The sequence below is a fragment of the Carcharhinus amblyrhynchos genome, chromosome 23 (assembly GCF_965287045.1).
Source record: "Carcharhinus amblyrhynchos chromosome 23, sCarAmb.v2.hapA, whole genome shotgun sequence".
Classification (NCBI taxonomy): domain Eukaryota; kingdom Metazoa; phylum Chordata; class Chondrichthyes; order Carcharhiniformes; family Carcharhinidae; genus Carcharhinus; species Carcharhinus amblyrhynchos.
Window position 1 is genome coordinate 14,128,274 of NC_137346.1, and position 21,836 is coordinate 14,150,109.

The following is a 21,836-nucleotide window of genomic DNA, read 5'->3' on the forward strand; positions in this document are numbered from 1 at the left end:
GCTGTATAGGGCATTGGTGAGGCCGCAGCTGGAGTAGTGTGTGCAGTTTTGGGCGCCGCACCTGCGCAAAGATATTTTGGCCTTGGAGGGAGTGCAGAGGAGGTTTACTAGGCTGATACCGGAGTTGAGGGGGTTAATAGCTCTGCTTAACATAACCTCAAGATTGCCTCTGAGAAAAAACATCTTGCAGCAAAGACCACAAGACATAGGAGCAGAATTAGGCCATTTGGCCCATCGAGTCTGCTCCACCATTCAATCATAGCTGATATGATTCTTATTTCCATTCTCTCACCTTCTCTCCGTAACCCTTGATCCCCTTATTGATCCAAGAACCCGGTCTTAAACACACTCAATGACCTGGCCTCCACAGCCCCCCATGGCAATGAGTTCTACAGATTCACCACCTTTGGCTGAAGATGTGAATATTAACAGCACAATAAGAAAAAAAAGTTATAGCACAGGAATAGGCCCTTCAACCTTCCAAGTATGCAGTGATACTTACTTGACAAATTTGATGCAGAACTGTGTGAAGTACTTGCGAGTTGAAGCAAGGTTTTCTCGGATAATGGGCACATTCTGTTTGATATGGAGGATTATGGATGTGACATAAGGACTCTGATCACCAACATGTTCCACGTTTTGCCACGGCATCTAGGAAGAATGCACTGCATTAATTTCTACAACATTTTAAACAAAACCAAAAGCATAAACAGCTAGATTAACTACTGGAAATATTTGCCTTAATAATTTAGTTAGAATTGCTATTTCATCCATGAGACATTAAATAAAAATGACACTTGCATTTATATAACAGCGCGTTGCTTTGCAAAACAAATTAGTGTACTGGCAGCCAAATTGTGCCAGCAATTTTCAACAGATAAAATGGGATGAATCAATAAAGGATGGCCTAGTGGTTAGCACTGCTATCTCATAGCGCCAGGGACCTGGATTAAATTCTGGCCTTGGATCAGTGGCTGTGTGGAGTTTGTACATTCTTCTCGTGTCTGCGTGGGTTTCCTCTGGGTGCTCCAGTTTCCTCCCAGAGTCCAAAGATGTGCGGGTTAGGTAGATCGCCCATGCTAAATTGACTCTAGTGTCAAGGAATTAGTAGAGTAAATATGTTGGGGTTATCGGAATACGGCCTGGGTGGGATTGTGATTGGTGCTAACTTGATGGGCTGAATGGCCTCCTTTTGCACTGAAGGGATTCTACAACTCTATGAACATTGCCAAAAGAAAAAGAACGGGTTGATTCGCTCATCAGATGCTCCGTGAGGTCACATATCTCAGAAAATTTTAGACTGAACGTCCAAGCTCCACTCAGTTAGTGTAGCTCCTCACTGGAGGCACGGCGATTAGCACTGTTGCATTACAGCTCCAGGGACCCGGGCTTGATTCCCAGCTTGAGTTTCTTCCGGGTGCTCTGGTTTCCTCCCACAGTCTGAAAGACGTGCTGGTTAGGTCCGTTAGCCACGCTAAATTGTCCCTCAGTGTACTCAACCAGGTGCCAGAGTTTGCGACTTGGGGACTTTCACAGTAACTTCATTGCAAGTGTTAATGTAAGCTGACTTATGACACTAATAAATAAACTCTAAAACAGGCCACAGAATCACCGTACGTTGGCTCTTCAGATTTAACAGCATCCAATAAATGTGTGATGGGAACTACAGTGCCAAGATGTTACACTTACTTTACTCATGGCGGTCAGTGCAGGATCACAGGCTGCATCCAAGTCCTGAACTAACAACTGGATACTATTGGAAATCACACTGCGACACAAGATAGGAGAACATCATTAAATACGATGTAGTAACACATAAAACAAACGACTTTCCCTTAAATGGAACATTCTTTAGAAATTAAACCAATCCTGATTAATATAGGTTGTGTGCTTGTTAACATTAGGGCGAATTTTCTCATTCTGCCTGCCACAGGAATTGAAGGGGTGGACCACGGACCTCGGCTGAGATTTTCCGGTTTCAGGGCAGACATGGCCGGAAAATCCCGCTCATAAATTTTCTTTGAAGTTGCAAAAGAACAATTCAGTTATGCATTTATACATGGTTTTAGGGTTATAATTTTCAGCTTCAGATTTCTAAATATTGCGTAAGTAATTTCATTTTACAACTTCCAGCTGTTGGACTTGAAGGAAGCACAATTCCTGAGACCATGAAATTAACCTTACTGTGCTGCGCTCATTGCAATGGACAGCAAAGCTGGGTGAACAGCAGATGGGGAAGCTCCAGTATTGGAGGGGGAGAGGGGGTAATTAGGGCATTGGATAATAGGGTAGCAGTATTGTGGATTATTTGGGTGGAATTCTCCAGCTGTGCTGATCTAAAAGCTGAAAATTCCCCCTCAACTGTCAATGGGGTTTCACTTGTCTGCAACCCACCCGCTAAAATTCCAGTAGCACACAGGATGGGAGAACTCCTGCCTCTATCTTGAACTTGGGGACAAAAATGCCCATGGGATAATGGCGTTTTCAAAGACTAAGGTGTAGGGTGAGGTATTAGGAGGCAGTTAACAGCACAGAAAGAGTTGCTATCGCCCAATCTGCTCCTGTGCTGAAATAAGTAGAGGGTTGATGGAGAAATAACCTCAACAAAGAGTATAAACGCGTGCGCTTCCCTGTTGGCTGCTCTCTGTGATTTTGTCTTGAAATTGTGGGAACTTACTGATGCAAAAATTGTCATCAGATTATTCAAAAAATGCAGAATATCCTACTCAATGGATGGAAGAGAAGATGATTTGCTGTGGTGAGATCATTACGAAACCAAAAGTGTCACATCTGATCCAACGTGGGATTCTTACGATGATGCCATAGCCAAAATGACTCCAGATGAATTTGTTTAACTCATTGCGTCAGTTGCCAAAGATGATGAATGAGTTTTTAAAATGTCACAACTGCAGTTTAAACTATCCTCGTAGAATTATTTCATTAAATAAAACATGACACATTGATTTTATCTGAATTGCTGGTGATTTTCTTTTACATTAAATGGTGACCACCTGCACCAACACTCACAATTTACATTTTATACTTGACATTTACGTTTTGAAGCCATTTTTGGAAGGACTTTTTGAAGTTTCAAAGGTTGACTTATACAATGGCCTGGTGGCACAGTGGTTAGCACTTCTGCCTCACAGCGCCAGGGACCTGGTTTCAATTCCCTGCTTGGGTCACTGTCTGTGCAGAGTCTGCACGTTCTCCCTGTCTCAACATGGCTTTCCTCCATGTGCTCTGGTTCCCTCCTACAGTCCAAAAGACACTCTGGTTAGGTGTACTGGGTCATGCTAAATTCTCCCTCAGTGTACCGAACAGGGGCCGGAGTGTGGCGACTAGGGGATATTCACAGTAGCTTCATTGCGGTGTTAATGTAAGCCTACTTGTGACACTAATAAATAAACTTATACACCACGATGTAGGGTACCCAGATTGATAACTGAGAGAGGATCGCAACAATTTACATTTGACCGGCAGTACTGGAGCATAAACAACAACTCATCTTGATCTAGACAGGCAAGGATTTTACCAACACTTCATAAACAAGTTCGACAAATGAAGGGATGAAAATTAAATTGTTTATTATTTATAGCTAGTTACCAAGTTTGTGGTGCGACTCATTAATGGAATTTGATAAACAACCAACTACTGGTTTATTTTAAGGGTGTAACAGCTTAAGCGAGTTCTAAATGAGTCGTTTGTATTGCAGGAGTCTACGCACGCTACTGTATTTTGTCTGTGTATGTAATGATGTGCAGTCCATTCTTGCTAATCAAATCAAGTACAATATTTTTGTGTCTTTAAATGTAACAACTGTGTATCAGCCCTCTGTTAAAAGAAGACATTTGTGACCAAAACTATTTGGCAAAGCTCAAGGGTCCATTAGATCGGCGCCATATGATTTACTCCCTGAAGAGTAACAGTGAGCAAAATTAACCGTACCTCATAAACTCCAAATGATTGAAATATTTTGGCACATGGACATTCACAACAGACCAACTGATAGAGCTACGCAGGAAATACTTGTGGCTTTGCACCATCTTATTATAATCCGTGGACTTTCCATCCTGACTGAAATAGGCTATGGCTTCATCACAAAGAATGAGCTTGCTCCAGAAGGACAACCGCAAGTAGTCTACTGAAAAATCAGTTGTTTGCTTTAGGGGGCCTCTACCTTTCAGACTGGGGAACGGGGAGAGCCAAAAACAATCCATACATCCATTTCTGATGAGATGGTGTCACTAAGTGACAATGGCATTTCATCGTGCAGTAATATTTGATAATGTGAAGTGGGTCATGATATCAAGCTGCCTTGCCGACAAGCAAACAATTCTGACACTTTCAGAGTACGTCTAAGATGAACAGCTCAGTGAAGCAGAGCCTTATGGCTGTGTGGTCCATAGAGAAGTAAAAAGCCATAGACTGCAGGAAAATGGTCAGATGGGTGAATCCAGAGGCATGAGATAATGTAATTGTGGAGGGTTAAAAGTTTTTATTGTTTATTTATTAGTGTCACAAGTGGGGTTATGTTAACACTGCAAGAAGTTACTGTGCAAATCCCCTACTAGCCACACCTTCGGAGACGCCTGTTTGGGTAGGCAGAATTTAGCATGGCCATGCACCTAACCAGCATGTCTTTTGGACCGTGGGAGGAAACCGGAGCAGACACACGGAGGATGTGCAGAGACCACACAAACAGTGACCCAAGGTGGGAATTGAACCTGGGTCCCTAGCACTATGAGGTAGCAGTGCTAACTACTGAGGCAGCAGCGCTAACCGTGTGCTACCGTGCTGCTCACTGGGGAGAGGGGGGGAGAGGGGTTCCAAATAAGAGAAAAGAATACACGACAAACGGTGGAATATTGACAGTTGTGGTGGAGCAAAAGGATCTTGAAGCATGTGTCCACAGATCCCTGAAGGTAGATCAGCGGGCTGAGACGGCATATAGATACTTTCCTTTATTAGCCGAGGCATGGATTGTAAGAGTAGGAAGGTGGCACAAGAATTGCATTAAACAGTAGTTAGGCCATAGCCAGAATGCTGTATCCAGTTCTGGTCACATTACAGGAAGGATGTGATTGCATTACAAAGGGTGCAGAGGAGATTGATGAGGATGTTAATGGACTGGAAAATATTGCTATGAGGTAAGAGCGGATAGACTGAAGTCATTTACTTTGGAACAGAGGAGGCTGAGGGAGTTTTAACTGACGTATAAAATGATTAAGGGAGATAGAAAGGACCTAGTTCTCTTTGGAGAGAGATCAATAACATGGACATTGGTTTAAAGTAATCACTATAAAGAAGAGGGGAGAGTCATCATAAGACCACAAGAAACAGGAGGAGGAGTAGGCCATTCAACCCACTGAACCTGCTCCGCAATTCAATAGGATAATGGCTGATCTGATTGTGGTGCTGGGTCCATTTCCTGCCTGTCTCCCATAAACCTTGACTCTCATGTTGATCAAGAATCTGTCTAACTCAGTTTTGAATATGCTCAATGACCCTGCTTCCACTGCACTATATGGAAAAGAATTTCAAAGACTAAGTGTCCTCAGGGAATAAACTGCTCCTCACCTGCATCTTGAATAAGAAATCCCTTATTTTTAAACTATGTCCCCAAGATCTACATTCCCCCATGAAGGAAAACGTTCTCTCACCGTCCACTTTGTCAAGCCCCTTCAGAATCTTCTGTGTTTCAACTCATTCTCCTAAACACCAATGAGTGCAGGTCCAAGCTGTTCAACTTTCCCTCATAAGACAAAGACTTAATTCCAGGAATCAATCTTGTGAACATTCCCTGATCGGTTTCCAATATAAATATGTCCTTCCTTAAGTAAGGAGACTAAAACTGTCCACAGTCCTCTAGGTGTGGTCTCACCAATACCTTGTACAATTGTAGCAAACCTCCCCTTGCAATGAAGGTTAACATTCCATTTCCCTACTAATTAGTTGCTGTACCTGCACGCCGACTCTTTGGGCAGGATTTTCCGGCTGCGCTCGCCCTGAAACCGCAAAGACCCGCCCGAGGTCAACAGACCTTTCCATGGTCTGCTCCTCGCTCGCTACGATTCCAGTGGTGAGCAGAAGGGGAAAGTTTGCCCCTTTGTGATTTTTGTACAAAGGGTGCCAAGATCCGTGTAGAATTCTGCTGTCTCTCTCCTTTTAAATAAGATTCTGCTTTTCCTTTCCCCCTGTCAAAGTGGACAACCTCACATTTTCCCACATTAAACTTCATCTGCCAAACTTCTGCCCACTTACCCCATCTCTATCCCTTTGTGGACTTCTCACACCCATCTGATAACTTTCTCTTCTACCTATCCTTGTGTCATCATCCAATGAGCTGGTCACTTCATCTTAGTCATGGAGGATAAATAGTTGAGGCTTCAGCACCAATCCCTGTGGCAATACTAGCCACAGTTTGCCAACTTAAAAAAAGACCCATTGATCTTGATTCTATTTTCCTGTTATTTAGACAATCCTATATTGTTGCTAATATATCACCAACACGATGAGCTCTCACTTTGTGCAGTAATCTTTTATGTGGCATCTAACTAAATGCCTTTTAGAAATACACCACATCTAACAATATGGTTATCCGTCCTTCTTGTTACAGCATTAAATAACCCGAATAATCTGTCAAACACAATTTCCCTTTCACAAAACCATGTTGACTATGCCTGATTGTATTATTGCTTTCTAAACATCCTACAGCCAATGCATCCACTATCCCTGCAGCCACTTCTTTGAAGAGGCTATCAGGTCCAAAGGCGTTTTGTTTCCATTAGTTTTCCCAGCAGATTTTTTCTCATGACCATGATTATTTTAAGTTCCTCCCTCCTGTTTGCTTCCTCAGTTTCTACTGCTCTCGGGATGCTTTTTCTATCTCCTACAATGAAAGCAGATGCAAAATAATTGTTCATAGTCCCTGCCATTTCTTTGTTTCCCATTATTCATTCCCAAATCTCACCCTTTAAAGGAACTAACCATTACTTTAACTAGTCTTTTACTTTTTATATACCTTTAGAAATTTGTAGAGTTGAGGAAAGTTTTTTTTCACCCATCTGTGGTAGAGTCAGGAACTCACTACCTGAAAGACTGATAGAGGCACAGAGCCTCATTACATTTAAAGAAACACTTGGATACTGTGAAGTGCCATAATCTAAGCTGCTACAGTCCCAGGGATTAGGCTGAATAGCACTTTTTCGATCGGCAGTGACAATGATGGCCTCCTTGTATACCTTCAATTTCTATGATTCCAGAGTCAGCTGGCAGCTTATCCTCAGGGTACCTCTGCAATTGTGAAGTATTTATTTTTAAATGGGTGAAGTGGGAAGGGTAAATTCGTCAATCCTCTCATTGCTTGTACTCACGTGCTAAAGGTGTCCATTTCTGACATCAAGTTAATCCTTTCCACTAGACTTACATCCACCTTCTCTTTGAGTTTCTCTTCAAGCTTTCAGAGAAATTAGAAATGTCAATCACACACAGGCAACAATGCAACTTAGAGAATACTTAATGGAAAACAAAACCTCCAAGTTAAATGTAACAACACCACTGCGCGTCTTTGGGCTTTTATTCTACAGGTTTTATCTTCTCTCTTGCGGGTGGCACGGTGGCACAGTGGTCAGCACATTGCTTTGCAAAACAAATTAGTTTTCAAAGTGTACTGACAGTCAAATCGTGCCAGTAATTTGCAACAGGTAGGATGGTATGAATCAATAAAGTGCAGCACAGTGGCTAGCACAACTGCTTCACAGCACCGGGGACCCGGGTTCAATTTCAGCCTGTCTGTGTGGGGTTTTCACGTTCTTTCCCTGTCTACGTGGGTTTCCTCCCACAGTCCAAAGATGTGCAGGTTAGGTTGACCGGCCATGTTAAATTGACCCTTAGTGTCAGGGAGATTAGGAGGGTAAATACGTGGGGTTACGGTGATGGGACCTGGGTGGGGTTGTTGTTGGTACAGGTTGGATGGGCCAAATGGCCTCATTCTGCACTGCAGATTCTGTGATTCTTCAGTAGCTAAAGGCAGTCCTGTCACTGAGCTCTCGATTCCTATGATCCAACACACCGTTACCTGCACAACCTCTATATAACGTGTAGTGTGCCAAGGGATTGAAGACAGACCCCTGTTTTTCGGCCACCATTCATTTCATGCATTATCACAGAACCTACTCTGAATTTGGAATGTAATAACATGGCCACATCTGCCAGACAGATTATACAGTAAATAGGTAAGTCAACACACTGAAGTTTTACAGCAGCTCCACTTGCAATTGCTGCTGTATTATTCAATGATAAGCAGACAAAGCTTAAATCTGTGACACAGCATTTTTCTGCTAGTCTGTCACTGAATCCTCCATCCTATCCACAACATTATGAAAACTTTAGATAGACTGCTCAGCTGCACAAGACAAGTCAATGTCTGTGTTCCAAACTTGAATGGGACAAAGGAAATTTACGTGTTTTTCAACCTCAAATGCAGCTACCAATCTAGTGTGCAATGTAATGAAATAAAATCCACATGTTTGTATTTGAACACATCTATTTCAAATGGATACATCTTTGCAAAACAAAATCTGTTAACGTACACTGAAACAGTTAAGCACTTCATGCGGTTACATTGCTTTGCTTTTATCATGGAGCTTGTTATTGTAATGTGAAAGGATTCTTTTCACTGTAGATAGTTGATATGTGCGTTGTGGACTGCACTCAATTATTTCCCATTTGTGGAACAGATTCATTAAACAACTCTACTCCCACACACACAGCAAAATTTCTACTTATGTATAACAATTTACGGCTGAATTAAGATATAGCTTGTAATGCTTTAACAGAACACAGGCATTAAGTTGGAACAGGACATACTGACTAAATTACCCAGATTATATCTTATAACATAAGAAGGGTTATTTCCTGTAATGATTGAAAAATCCATATGGCAGATTAACCCAATCACCAAATCGTGATTTGAAATCTTGAGAATGTACTTCTATTTGTTTAAACATGATTATTATAGGGGGAAAAAACCTTCTACAGTTACAATAATTTTTAACCATTCTTCAGTCAATTTACTTCCTTGGAACACAGGAACAATAATAGTACACCATTCGGCCCCTTGAGACTGTTCACAGACATTCAATGAGATGGTGGCTGATCTCCAACTTAATTCAGTCCACCTGTCTTGGCTTTTTGTCCTTTTATACGCTTAGAACTAGAACATAGAAAAACCACAGCACAAACAGGCCCTTCGACCCACAACTTGCACCGAATATCTCTACCTACTTGGCTTACCTATAACCCTCAATCCTACTAAGTCCCAAGTACTCATCCAGAAGTCTCTTAAAAGACCTTATCAAATTCGCCTCCACCACCACTGCCGGTAGCTGGTTCCACGCACCAACCATTCTCTGAGTGAAAAACTTACCCTGACATCTTCTCTGTACCTACTCCCCAGCACCTTAAACCTGTGTCCTCTTGCGGCAACCATTTCAGCCCTGGGAAAAAGCCTCTGAGAATCCACCCGGTCAATACCTCTCAACATCTTATACACCTCTATCAGGTCACCTCTCACCCTTCTGTCCAAGGAGAAAAGACCGAGCTCTCTCAACCTCAGATTTTAAATTATTGATTGAGCTAACATTTGCTATTGGCAGGATGGAGCTGTATCTACTTGCAATATTTGATTTGGGAGCCAAATATTGATGCAAGCAAGGCTGGCACTACTGTGTATTACTGAAGGACAGCCATATTTTCAGTAATGCAATTCTATAGAGGAGACATTAAACTGAGGCCTGATCCACAAAAATAATCAAAGCACAGGGAGCTCTCCAAGGGCCCTTGGCAACACACTCTATCACCAATAACTTAACACTGTTGCGTATGGGACATTGCTGTCAATAAAATGGTCACCGTACTTCCTCATATAAAACAATTGTAATTGCAATTCAAAGTAATTCCAAAGTGAGGCGGCACGGTGGCACAGTGGTTAAGCACTGCTGCCTCACAGCGCCAGGGACCCAGGTACAATTCTGGCTTCGGGTCATTGTATGACATTTGCACATTCTCTCTATGTCTGCTCCCCTGGGTGCTCCGGTTTCCTCCTACAGTCCAAAGATGTGTGGGTGAGGTTGATTGGCCATACTAAGTTGACCCTAGTGTCAGGGGATTTAACAGGGTAAATATGTGGGGTTATGGGGATTGGGCCTGGATGGGATTGTTGTCAGTGCAGGCCTGATGGGCTGAATGCTCTCCTTCTGCACTGCAGGATTCCTATGATAATTCATTGAATGATCCTGCCATTCAGACCTCCTCTAGGCAAATCTGTTGTTTCTTCACTTGTCCTAATTTCAATCCTTGTAGCCTTGTACCACGAGTCCCTTTTGCCATTTAATCTCTCCTAGTCACCACTCCATTTCAGACCATCCCTTCTTTCTCCTATCCTCCTTTTTGTTTGCTCAAATTTCTCATTTTTCTAAGTTTGTTGAAAGGGCACAGACCTGCTTCTCTTTCCAAGATGCTGCCAGACCTGCTGAGTATTTCGAGCACTTTCTGCTCTTAATTTCAGATTTTCAGCATCCTTAACGTTTGTCTTTGCTTTCAATTCTTTGGTTTACTTTGGAATATTTCTGAGACATTAAAAATCTCTGATCTTCATCCACGGATCCGGTTCACTGAGTCAGGGGATTACCTGGTTTGGTCAACCTAACCCTTCAAAATGATCGTCCACGGGTAGAGTTTTGGTTGCTGGCGGGGGACTGAAACAAGAAATGGGGTGGACGACCTAAGAATGTATTTGTTGGCAGGGAATTAAATCAATAAAACAAAAAAACCCCTCCAGCCCTTGCCCCCTCCACACACTCCTCTTGAACTATCCATACCAACCTATGCCAACCCATGCCCCCCACATCCCATACCAACTTAGTACCTTCTATGTAGCCCCCATGGCCCCTCACATCTCTATGGTAACAGTGTCCCAACACCCCATGACCCAGTACAGCATGGACAAGTTGGGACAAAAAGCCTATTTCCATGCAGTTAACCTCTATGACCCCTCACATCCCTATGTCATCTTAATTTTCCTCTACTCATCCCAATTCCCTTATAACCCTATGCTAGCTAAGTGCCAACACATGCCCCCCCAACATCTTCACCCTAGTCCCTTCCATGCCAACTCACTTAGTATCTGTGGACAGTTCCTTGACAGCTTTGACACTCCCTGGATGTCTTTGATAGGTTTGACACTTCCTGGCTGAGACAAACGGATTAACATCTGAACCTAAAGATGATACTTCTGACAAAGCAACATATCCCCTGAGTAATGTACTGAAGTGTTAACCTGGACTACAGGCTCAAGTCCTGATCGTGAATTAGGGGGCCCAGAGACTTCAGTCCTGGGCCTGCTAATCATATTTAAAATATATTAAAACCCCCACTTCAGATCTAATGGAGTCCAAAACTGACGATGCCAGAAATCTGGCGCTGGGAGAGGTATTCGGGGCTGGACACCCAGGGTGGATCGCGGGAATCCAGCCCCGCTGAAACCTCCCAGCCCGAGGTTGCGCTAATAAATTAGTGCAGTGGGATAGGAGAGTCACCTCCGTTGTTTTTGACTTAGCCATTTTCAATAGTGCAGTCCAGATTGCATTTGCCCTTTGTGTATGGAAAAATAAAATTTAATCTTTAAGTAGTAATATTCTTTACGTTGTAGTCAGACAGGCTGGTTTATTTCACCGTCTGTTTTATACGCCTTCTTTACTGTATTATTTTTATTATAAAAAATTGCTGAATTCCTGCCCCAAAATGGTAATTATTTTTGATGGCGCAACTTTAAAACTAGTATTGATGATGAGGTTGCTTGTTTAAGGGACATTACCCAGCGGGAAATCAGAGCTTCCAAGAGAACAACCAATATCTTGCCACAGTCTAATGAACACGTTGAATCCAAACAAACAGTGGACGCAAGCACAAAAATCACACAGCCCATTATAATTGCTTGCAATTTCCGTTTTGTGTAGGAGTCATGGTACCGCATTGAAAATGGGCTTATTTTGAGACTGAGGTTCTTGGTATGTTTGTGTGTGTGTGTATATGTGTATGTATACACATACCATACTCCTCCCTTGTCGAGAATTAGGGAGCTACAAAAGCATACAAAACTGAAGCTGTGTTTGTTTTCGCTGCTTGAAGACGGCCAGCCCTGACAACTTCAAAGTTCATTGGAAATCAATACTGCTAATGCAACACATACAAAAACTGTAAGGGTGCACTGGGTTCAGGAAAAGGTTACCCTGTAATGCAAAGGAAAGGAAATGCAATCCCATAGGATCCCTACAATGCAGGAGGAGGCCATTCTGCCCTTCAAGTCTGCACAGACCACAATTCCACTCAGACCCTACTCCCACAACCTCACATATTTACTCTGCTAATCCCCCGACAGTAGGGTCAATTTAACATAGCCAATCGACCTAACCCGCACATCTTTGGACTGTGGGAGGAAACCAGGGCACCCAGAGAGAAACTATGCAGACACAGGAAGAATGTGCAAACTCCGCACAGACAGTGGCCCAAGGCCAGAATTGAATTCAGATCCCTGGCGCTATAAAGGCAGCAGTGCTAACCGCTATGTCACCGTGTTGATTCTTAAAAATTAAAAACCACTTTACGCTTTCAAATAAGTTATCAAATCAAATTTTTTCAGCAAGTTTGAACTAATGAAAAAGACACTAAAACATGTGAAAATCTCTAGCCTGAATAATTTCTGCACGAGGTGGGTTTTCATGGCATCAGCAAGGGCAGCAGACACATGGGAACACCACTATCTGGAAGTTCCCCTCCACATCACTCACCACCCTGGCTTGGAAATACATCGTCATTTCTTCACTGCTGCTGGGGCAAAATCCTGGAATTCCCTCACTAACAGCACTGCAGGTGTACCTACACCACAGAAACTGCTCACCACCACCTGCTCCAGGGGCAATTAGGAATGAGTTACAAATACTGGCCTAGTCTGCGAAGCCCACATCCTGTAAATTAATTTTTAAAGAATCTAGCACCGTACGACAAATTAATTAACAGCACGATACCACCTGTTGGGTAAGGAAGAAACTTGTAACAGCTTTCAAATCAGGCGTGATGCTCAACTTCAGTTAGAAAATCAGCACCAAGAACCGGTCATGACAATATGGAACACCAGGTAACACATCACATTTTCATTCGTTTTCATGTTTGCTGATGGCATACCCCACAACGCAACCATAAAACTACAGAAACAGTTATAAAATCTTGAATTTTACAGGAAATATCTAGGCACAGATGACTATAGCTGCAAGCATTTTGCCAGCACCTAGTGGTGAAACTCACATCAGAGAAACAAAATAGTTAGTGGGGGATATTTTCCCTTCCCGCCTGCCATGGGAATCGTAGCAAGCAGGGAGCCGACCATGCAAAGGTCTGTTGACCTCAGGCGGGATTTTCCAGTTTCGGGGCAAGCGCAGCGAGTAAAAATCCTGTCCATCCCCTGTGATGTCTAGGGATGGGCAATAAATGCTGGCCAGCTGGTGACAGCCATGTCATATACAGTAATAAATATCAGGAAGGTCCCCGACATTCCATTCCAGTTCAACTGACTAAGCTCAACCAGTTGTATGAAACCATGTGAGCTTTGGGGAAACAGCAACTTCCCTCAGTCTGCCAGGTGGAAAGCCAGTTAGAATTCCTGATTATTTAGTGAGTAAACTCCATGGACTGGGTCTAAAGGGACACATTGGTCCATGCCCTGGCTAAAAAGTTGGAGCTGGGGTGGGGGTGCGGGCACATTCCCACAGTGGATGATTGTCCCGAATGATTATTAATTTGTTTGAGGCAGGACTTCTGTGCATCAGCAATAGGACGTCCCACTTCAGAATGCCTGGACCTGAGGCCGACAGCTCTCCTGTGCAGGCAGTGCCACTATGAACTGTGACCGCTGCTGGTATTGCAGTGAGGCCTGCAGGAACATGCTCCACTGGAGCTGGGACCAGAAGTAAGCTTTGTGGTCTCACCAAGGCCAGAATGGAAGGCCCAAGGATCTGGGAGAGAAAAGGTGGGTGGTGAGGGTAAACTGGGGAAGGAGGGGAGGGAGGTTACACCTTGCGGGTGGCCCTCCAATGGCCCAGGGATCCATTAAGAAGGGGCCCGCCTCCGCTGTTCACCATAAGCCCAAACACTCACTGAGAGCTTCCAGGTCTGAAGCCACAGGACATGTCTGTACCAACAATATAGGCAAACTGAAGAATGATGTCTTGCATCAAGGATTCAGGAAGCTAAGCAGTAGTTTAAAATGCAGGTCCTCTAAGGTTGTAACCTCTGGATTACTACCGACGCCATGTGCTAATATAGAAACAGGAAAATAGAACAAATGGATGCATGGCTCAAGAGTTTGTGCAAGAGGAAGGATTCTGACTCAAATTTTTAATTCCTCTTTGGCCACAGGGGAAGTGCTAGAGAACTGGGAGGGCATCTAATATGATTCCACTTTTCAAGAAGGGCAGTAGAGATGAACCAGGGAATTACAGACCAGTGAATCTCACGTCAGCGGTAGGGAAACTATTGGAGAAAATTCTGAAGAAGAGAATTAATCTCCATTTGTAAAGGCATGGGCTGATTAGGGATAGTCAGCATGGCTTTGTCAGAGGGAGGTCATGCCTGAGGAATTTGGATGAGGGAAATGCAACTGGTGTAGTTTATATAGATTGCAGCAGAGCCTTTGTCAAGGTACCAAATGAGAGACTGATTGAAGCACATGGAATTCATGGAAACCTGGGGAGCTGGATTCGAAACTGGCTTAGTAATAGGATACAAAGGGTGGTGGTAGAAAGCTGTCTGAGTGACTGGAGGCCAGTGTCCAGTGACGTACCACAAGGTTCAGTGCTGGGTCACTTATTGTTTGTTATGTACTTAAATGATATAGATGGTAAAATGGGGGGAACGATAAGTAAGTTTGCAGATGACACCAAGATTGGGAGAGTGGTTAATAGTGAAGAAGGCCATAAGTTACAGGAAGATATAGATGGGTTGGTCAGATAAGCAGAGCAGTGGCAGGTGGTATTTAACCCTGATAGGTACAAGCTGATGCACTTTGGAAGAAGTAACAAGACAAGGGAGCATTTAATGAATGGCAGGACACGAGGAAGCTCAGAGTAACAGATGGATCTTGGGGTACCTATTTACAGTTTCCCTGAAGGTGGCAGAGCAGGTGAATAGGGTGGTTAAGAAGGCATATGGGACATTTGGTTTTATCAGTCATGGCACAGAGTATAAGAGCTTATGTTGGTGCTGCACAGAATTTTGGTTAGGCCCCAGCTGGAGTACTGTGAGCAGTTCTGGTCACCTCACTAAAGGAATGATGTGATTGTGCAAGAGGGGATACAGAGGCGATTCACCAGGATGTTGCCTGGGATAGAACATTTGAGCTGTAAGGAGAGACTGGATAGGCTTGAACTTCTTCAGAGCAGATGGGGCATGATTGAGGTGTATAAGATTATGAGGGGTACAGACAGGGTGAATAGGAACCAGTTTGGGCGGGGGGGGGGGGGGGGGGGGGGGAGTCAATCACATGGGGGCATAGTACTAGGGCAAAGGGCAGGAGATTCAAAGGGGATTTAAGAAAAATCTTTTGGGTAATAACGTGGAATGCAATATCTGGGACGGTAGTGGAGGCCAGAAACCTTACAACCTAAAGTACTTGGATGAGTATCTGAAATATCGTAACATTCAGGGATATGGGATAACTACTGAACAATGGGATTAGCATGACTTTAGTGGCAGTTATTGTTGGTGCAGGCTTGATGGGCTGAAGGGCCTTTTCTGCGCTGTACAACTCTATGACTATGACCCTATGGACGCCTGGCATGGGCTTCTCTTGATACTGTTAGATTCAAAATGGGTATTGATTGCCCACTTAAGACTCTCCTTTGACCCTCAGATGTCGGGTTGCCACATGCAACCCCATCCCCCAACTGACCACTCAAGACCACAAAAAACTACAAAAGCTTGTGAATGTAGCCCAATCCATCATGCAAACCAGTCTCCCATCCACTGACTCTGTCTACACTTCCTGTTGCCTCGGCAAAGCAGTCAGCATAATTAAGGACCACATACACCCTGGACATTCTCTCTTCTACCTTCTTCCATCGGGAAAAAGATTCTAAAGTCGGAGGTCACATACAACCAACTCAAGAACAGCTTCTTCCCTGCTGCCATCAGACTTTTGAATGGACCTACCTTGCACTAAGTTGATTTTTCTCTACAACCTAACTTTGACTGTAACACTACATTCGCTCTGTCTCGTTCCCTTCTCTATGAATGTTAAGCTTTTTCTGCATGGGGGACAAGAAACAATACTTTTCACCTGTATACTAAAACATGTGACAATAATAAATCAAATCAAATGGCCAAGTAGGGACAAGAAGGCGGCAAACATGGTGCCCAATGGATTTTATATGTCGTTCCCCCCCACCCTTCAACCTTTAAACCTGCTGGGGAGTTGGGGGGAGGGGGGGGGGAGACATGACATTGAATCCAGTGAAAAATTTGCTGAGCATAGGAGCTGATTTGATTGCCAGTCTCCCTCACAATCAAAACAGCTTGCCAGCATCATCAAGGCTTGTACATAAGAAAATGTCTCCTTGAGCAAAGCGCCAGGGAATCACCTACACTCCTGCCCCTAGCAAGGAATCAATGTCATTGCGGCTGGGATGTGCACACAGCAGAATAAAATAATGACTCAAGTTCCAGACTAAATGCACATTTCACTCCGACAAGCCACATCATGCCTAGTGTGCAAATATTGGAGTGGTCCTCTGATAATGGTGTAAGCTACATTGCTGGGGTAGAAAGGAGCTTTATCTTTCACATTGTTTTGTACAGACCTAGGACTGCTTGATGCCGGCACTGGGTGCATATTGAAAAGTGTTCCTGGTAACAACATCCTTCACTTTGATGAGCACAAAGTTTGTAGTGGAGATACAAGTTTTGTTAAAAAAAAGCACAAACTGCAGCTTGAGGATTATAGTTCAGACTTATCCAACCCATGCCAATTGGAGGCATGGCTAAAGTTTGAACCACCAAAGGTCAATAAGAGTCCTTGGGCCATTTTATTCTCCTCCGCTGACTCCTTTCCTCTCACACCACCTGCTGACAGTCTACAACAATGCACTGCAGCTGTACAAAACTAGATATACCTGAATGAACTGTCGATTTGAAATCAGAGTTCGTATACTTCTAATACTGGGGCATGCTCGTCTACTGGTAGTTAATACTCCCTTTGGCTCAATGTGTGACTGGTAAGTTAGAATTGGCAATGGTTTGATGCGTGTGTACAGCTCTACTCAGTGCTTTCCTTCTGTGTACTTTCCATTAGTTGCAGCATTTTAAGTGTACAATGATGTCCAGTTTCCCAATTGCATACCTTGAGACAATATAGCCTTTCTTAATGTTTTAGCACAGCAACAGAGCAGTCATAGACCATGTGCAACTGTTCCACCAAAACATTTTAGATGTATTCAAGCTGTGCCCTAGTCAAACCATAGAATCCCTCAATGTGCCATTCGGCACATTGAGTCTGCACTGACCACAATCACACTCAGACTCTATCCCCATAACCCCAAGTATTTACCCTACTAGTCCCTCTGAGACTAAGTAGCAATTTAGCACGGCCCATCAACCTTATCCAGTCATCTTGGGGCCTTGAGTCACTGTCTGCATGAAGTCTGCACACTCTCCCCATGTCTGTGTGGGTTTCCTCTGGGTGCTCTGGTTTCCTCCCACATGTGCAGGCTAGGTTAATTGGCCATGCTAAATTGTCCCTTACTGTCAGGGGGGATTAGCAGGGTGAATACATGGGAATAGGGCCGAGATGGGATTGTGGTCAGTGCAGACTCAATGGGCTGAATGGCCTCTTTCTGCACTGTAGGCATTCTATGAATCTATGATCTTTCGATGGTGGGACGAAACCGGAACTCCCAAAGGGAACCCACGCACACATGGGAAAAACATATAAACTCCACACAGTGACCCAAACTGGGAATCGAACCTGGGTCCTTGGCACTGTGAGCAGTGCTAATCACTGTGGCACTGTGCCACCCCAGGTCATCTCAGAGCTAACACCTAGCTCTGTGCAAAATAGAATCATTTGGCTACCGCATGGAACCAGTCTTACACCAAGAAACATAATACACAAACCACTCTCGAACACTATTAATGATCTTCTGTTATAGCAGGCATACCCAGGCTACATCTGCAGAGTTCCTTGCACTGGGAATAGTTACTGCTTCAGACCTCGTACACTAAAATCGCTGTAAAGAAACCCCTTGGGTAGACTTTAGAATAAGTACTCCCTGCTTATATGGAAGTCAGCATTCACAACACAGCAGTCTAATTTTCATAAAGCTATTTTCTCGTACTGAAAAAATGTGATATTATCTGGTATTTTAATTGTGTAGCTTTGAAAGAGCACTGGAAAGAATGTCGTTTCTGCCATTCAGGTTAATCATGGTGGTCACACCGCAAAGCTCCTGGGTGCAATCCTGTCATGTGAAACTCTATGCCAGCTGCACTACTTCATAAAACAACGGTCTGCCACATCACAATCGCTGCTACAAAATCATTTTCTTCTTAGACAGTCCCTCAGCCTTGAGGATGACTCGTTTCCACACTGAAGGCGAGTTCTCAGATGACTGTGGAGTCCAATGGGTGACCTAAAGTCTCTGTCACAGGTGGGGCAGACGGTGGTTGGGGGAGTGAGTGGGTGAGATGCCCATGTTGCCAACCATTCCTTTCACTGTCGCGCTTGGCTTCAGCTTGCTCCTGGTGGTGAAACTCGAGATGTTCAGCTCCTTCCCGGACGCTTTTCCTTCCCTTTGGGCAGCCTTGCTCTAGGGATCTCTAGGTGTCAGTGGGGATGCTGCACTTTTTCAAGGAGGCTTAGAAGTGTCCTTGACGTGTTTTCTTCTGTCCTCCTGAGGTTCGCTTGCCTGTCGAAGCTCCGAGTAGAGCATTTGTTTCAGAAGTCTTGTGTCCAGCATACAGATGATGCAGCCCCGCCCAGTGGAACTGATGGAACGTGGTCAATACTTTGAAGCTAGGGATATCTGCCTGAATGAGAACATTGATATTGGTGCGCCTAACCTGCCAATGGATTTACAGGATCTTGCAGGGGCAGCACTGGTGTTCCTTCTCCAGAGTTTTGAGATGCCTGTTGTACATAATCCACATGTCCGAGCCACAAAGCAGGATGAGTATCAGGACTGCTCTATAGACCAGGAGGTTGATGCCGGGTCTGAGGTGCTCGTCTTCAAACACTCTCTTCCTCGTGGGAGTGGAGGCTGTACTGCCACACTGAAGGCAATGTTGAATCTCATTGTCAATATCTACCCTTGTTGACTGTAGGCTCCCAAGGTATGGAAAGTAATTCACAGTCTTGGATTTTGATAACCAGTGCGAAGCGGCAAGGGCAGGTTGGCAGAGGATCTTTTCTTATGGACACTCTTTTCTCTCTCCTTACAGACGCTGCCAGACCTGCTAAGATTTTCCGACACTTTTGCTTTTGGTTTGTCTTACGGAGATTTAGTGTAAGGCACATGGTCTTGTACCCCTCAGTGAGGATGTTGATGATGGTTTGGAGCTCAGCCTCTGAGCGTGTGCGGACACCAGCTACATGTCAATGACAGAGGATGGGACGACCTTGGATCTGGCCCTGCAGATTCCCGTTTGTTGTGTAGTTTAGCCCCACTCCGGCAGGGAACTTGCTGAGGGTGAGATGGAGCATTTGCAGCAAGGAAGATTGAGAGAAGCGTCAGTGCTTGACCCCAGTCCAAACATGATTTGGGTCTGTGGTGAGTCCATTGGCCAGCATCATGGCTTGTACGTCATCATGGAGCAGGCAGAGGGAGTACGGTGACAAACTTTTGGAAGCAGCTAGAACAGAGAAGGATGCTCCACAATCCCTCACGATTAACAGTATCAACCTTTGCGAGGTCAAAGAAAGCCATGTACAAGGGTTGGCACTGTTCCCTGTATCTCTCTTGTAGTTACCACATGATACGGTGAAGATCGTGCCTGTTGTGCATCTTAGTGGGCAGAATCTGCACTGTGACTCTGGGAGAAGGCACTTCCCTGTGTCGAGAACAGGAAAATTCCTCTGCAGTTACTGCAGTCAGACTTGTCACCCTTCTGCTGATGGTCACGACTGGGGCGTCTCTGAGATCTTCCAGCGTGCTCTTCTCCTTCCAGATAAGGGAAATGAGGTCATGTATTTGCGGCAATCATGTTCCTTTGCCTTGTTTTGATGTTTTGGCAGGGATTCTATCAGTTCCTGTTACACTGTTGTTCTTTAGCTGTTCATTACTTCCTGCTGGGTTACGGTTGTGCTGTGATGGTGGTGGGTAGCATGCTGCAGGGTGGAGTCAAGGAATCATGTCAAGAATAGAGTCTAAGGAGGTCTTTGAAGTGCTCTGTTCAGTAGACACTAGCTGCCTCTATGTTCACGATGAGTCCCTCTCTGTTCTTGGCCAGCAGTTGAGTTGACTCCTGGATACTTGAACTGTGGGTGGTCTCATGTCTCCTGGCTGTTAGCTAAATGCTGGATTTCCTGTGGGTTTCTTCGTTCACCATCTGTTCTTTGGGCCATGGGTTTTTTTCTGGTCCTCAGCCATTTGTCGAGTTAGTTTGTTGTTTCAGGTTCAGGAAAGCCTCGTGCTTATCAACTCCTGGACCACCTGGTCATTCCCAGTTTTGGTGTTTTCTTGGCTGAGTGGCCATGCTTCTCTTCACAGGTGCTGATTATGATTGAGGGCAGACCAGGCTCTGTATGCATTCTGTGTCTCTGGGTCACGGGAGTGATCAGATTGGTAGCAATGGGCTGGCTGGTCAGGATATTTGAGTGTCTGAGCATTGATTTTCCTGTGGCATTGTTTCTGTTGCTATCACTGCTCTGGGGCAACATTGATGTTAATCACAGAGTGGATTAGACAGTGGGATGTCCAGTAGTCATTAGTTCCTATCATAGAGCGGGTGATTGGGATATCCTGATGGCTGGCTCCTCACTCAGATGATGATATAGTTCAGCAGGTGCCAGTGCTTGGAGCGGGGGTGTTGTCATGACTTGTCTCTCTGACAGAACAAGGTATTGGTTATAACGTGGCATTTTGCCAGGAGCAGGGTACCATTAGTGCTGAATTTCCCAGCCCCTTTGTCGATTGCACAGCCCCAGAGGTCTGTGTCAGGTCCACACCTTCATTTTAAGGGGTGGAAGATGCTTGTGCCTGACTCCTTTTAACATGGGGTGCCTGCGCACCACCAGCTTGATGGAGCAAGGCCTTTGCCCCGCTGTATGGGCCTATAACTTATAAACACGTATACTCCAATTTCTCCTTCCCACAGAACCGCTCTCCCTGGGATTCATAAAGTTCAGTGGGGGCTCCATGAGCTCATGAGGATGGCACTGACCCGTGGGTCCATTTTTAAAAATCTGACTCCATTTGGCTTGTGACGGCTCAGTGCTGCTTTATATGGGTCTGCCAATCTCTCCTGCACTGCTCCACACCGGGTTCCCCGCTCTCCTCCTGCGCTGCTCCATACTGGATTCACACACTCCTCCCGCTCTGCTCTCTCCAGCTTTAATACCCCACTGTTCTTGCCAACTCTTCGAGACTGTGCTGTTTTCAAACTCCTGAACTCTCACTACTTTTTAGTCCCCTGGGTTCTTGCCGCCTCCTTCCCTGACAGAATCTATTGTTTTCAGTCACTTATGGGACTTGAGCATCACTGACTGACCAGCATTTATTGCCTTCTCT

The 21,836-nt window shown here is 44.5% G+C and overlaps 1 protein-coding gene across 1 annotated transcript in view; it reads right to left on the minus strand.

Moving 5' to 3' along the window:
- Positions 1–21,836, minus strand: part of vps53 (VPS53 subunit of GARP complex) — a 276,635-nt gene that overhangs the window by 84,157 nt on the left and 170,642 nt on the right. Inside the window, exons 16-18 of the mRNA XM_080210682.1 lie at positions 7,377–7,459; positions 1,690–1,768; positions 503–651 (exon numbers count right to left, since the gene is read on the minus strand). Coding sequence (XP_080066808.1) covers positions 503–651; positions 1,690–1,768; positions 7,377–7,459 — 311 coding nt within the window. The remainder of the gene's footprint in view (positions 1–502; positions 652–1,689; positions 1,769–7,376; positions 7,460–21,836) is intronic.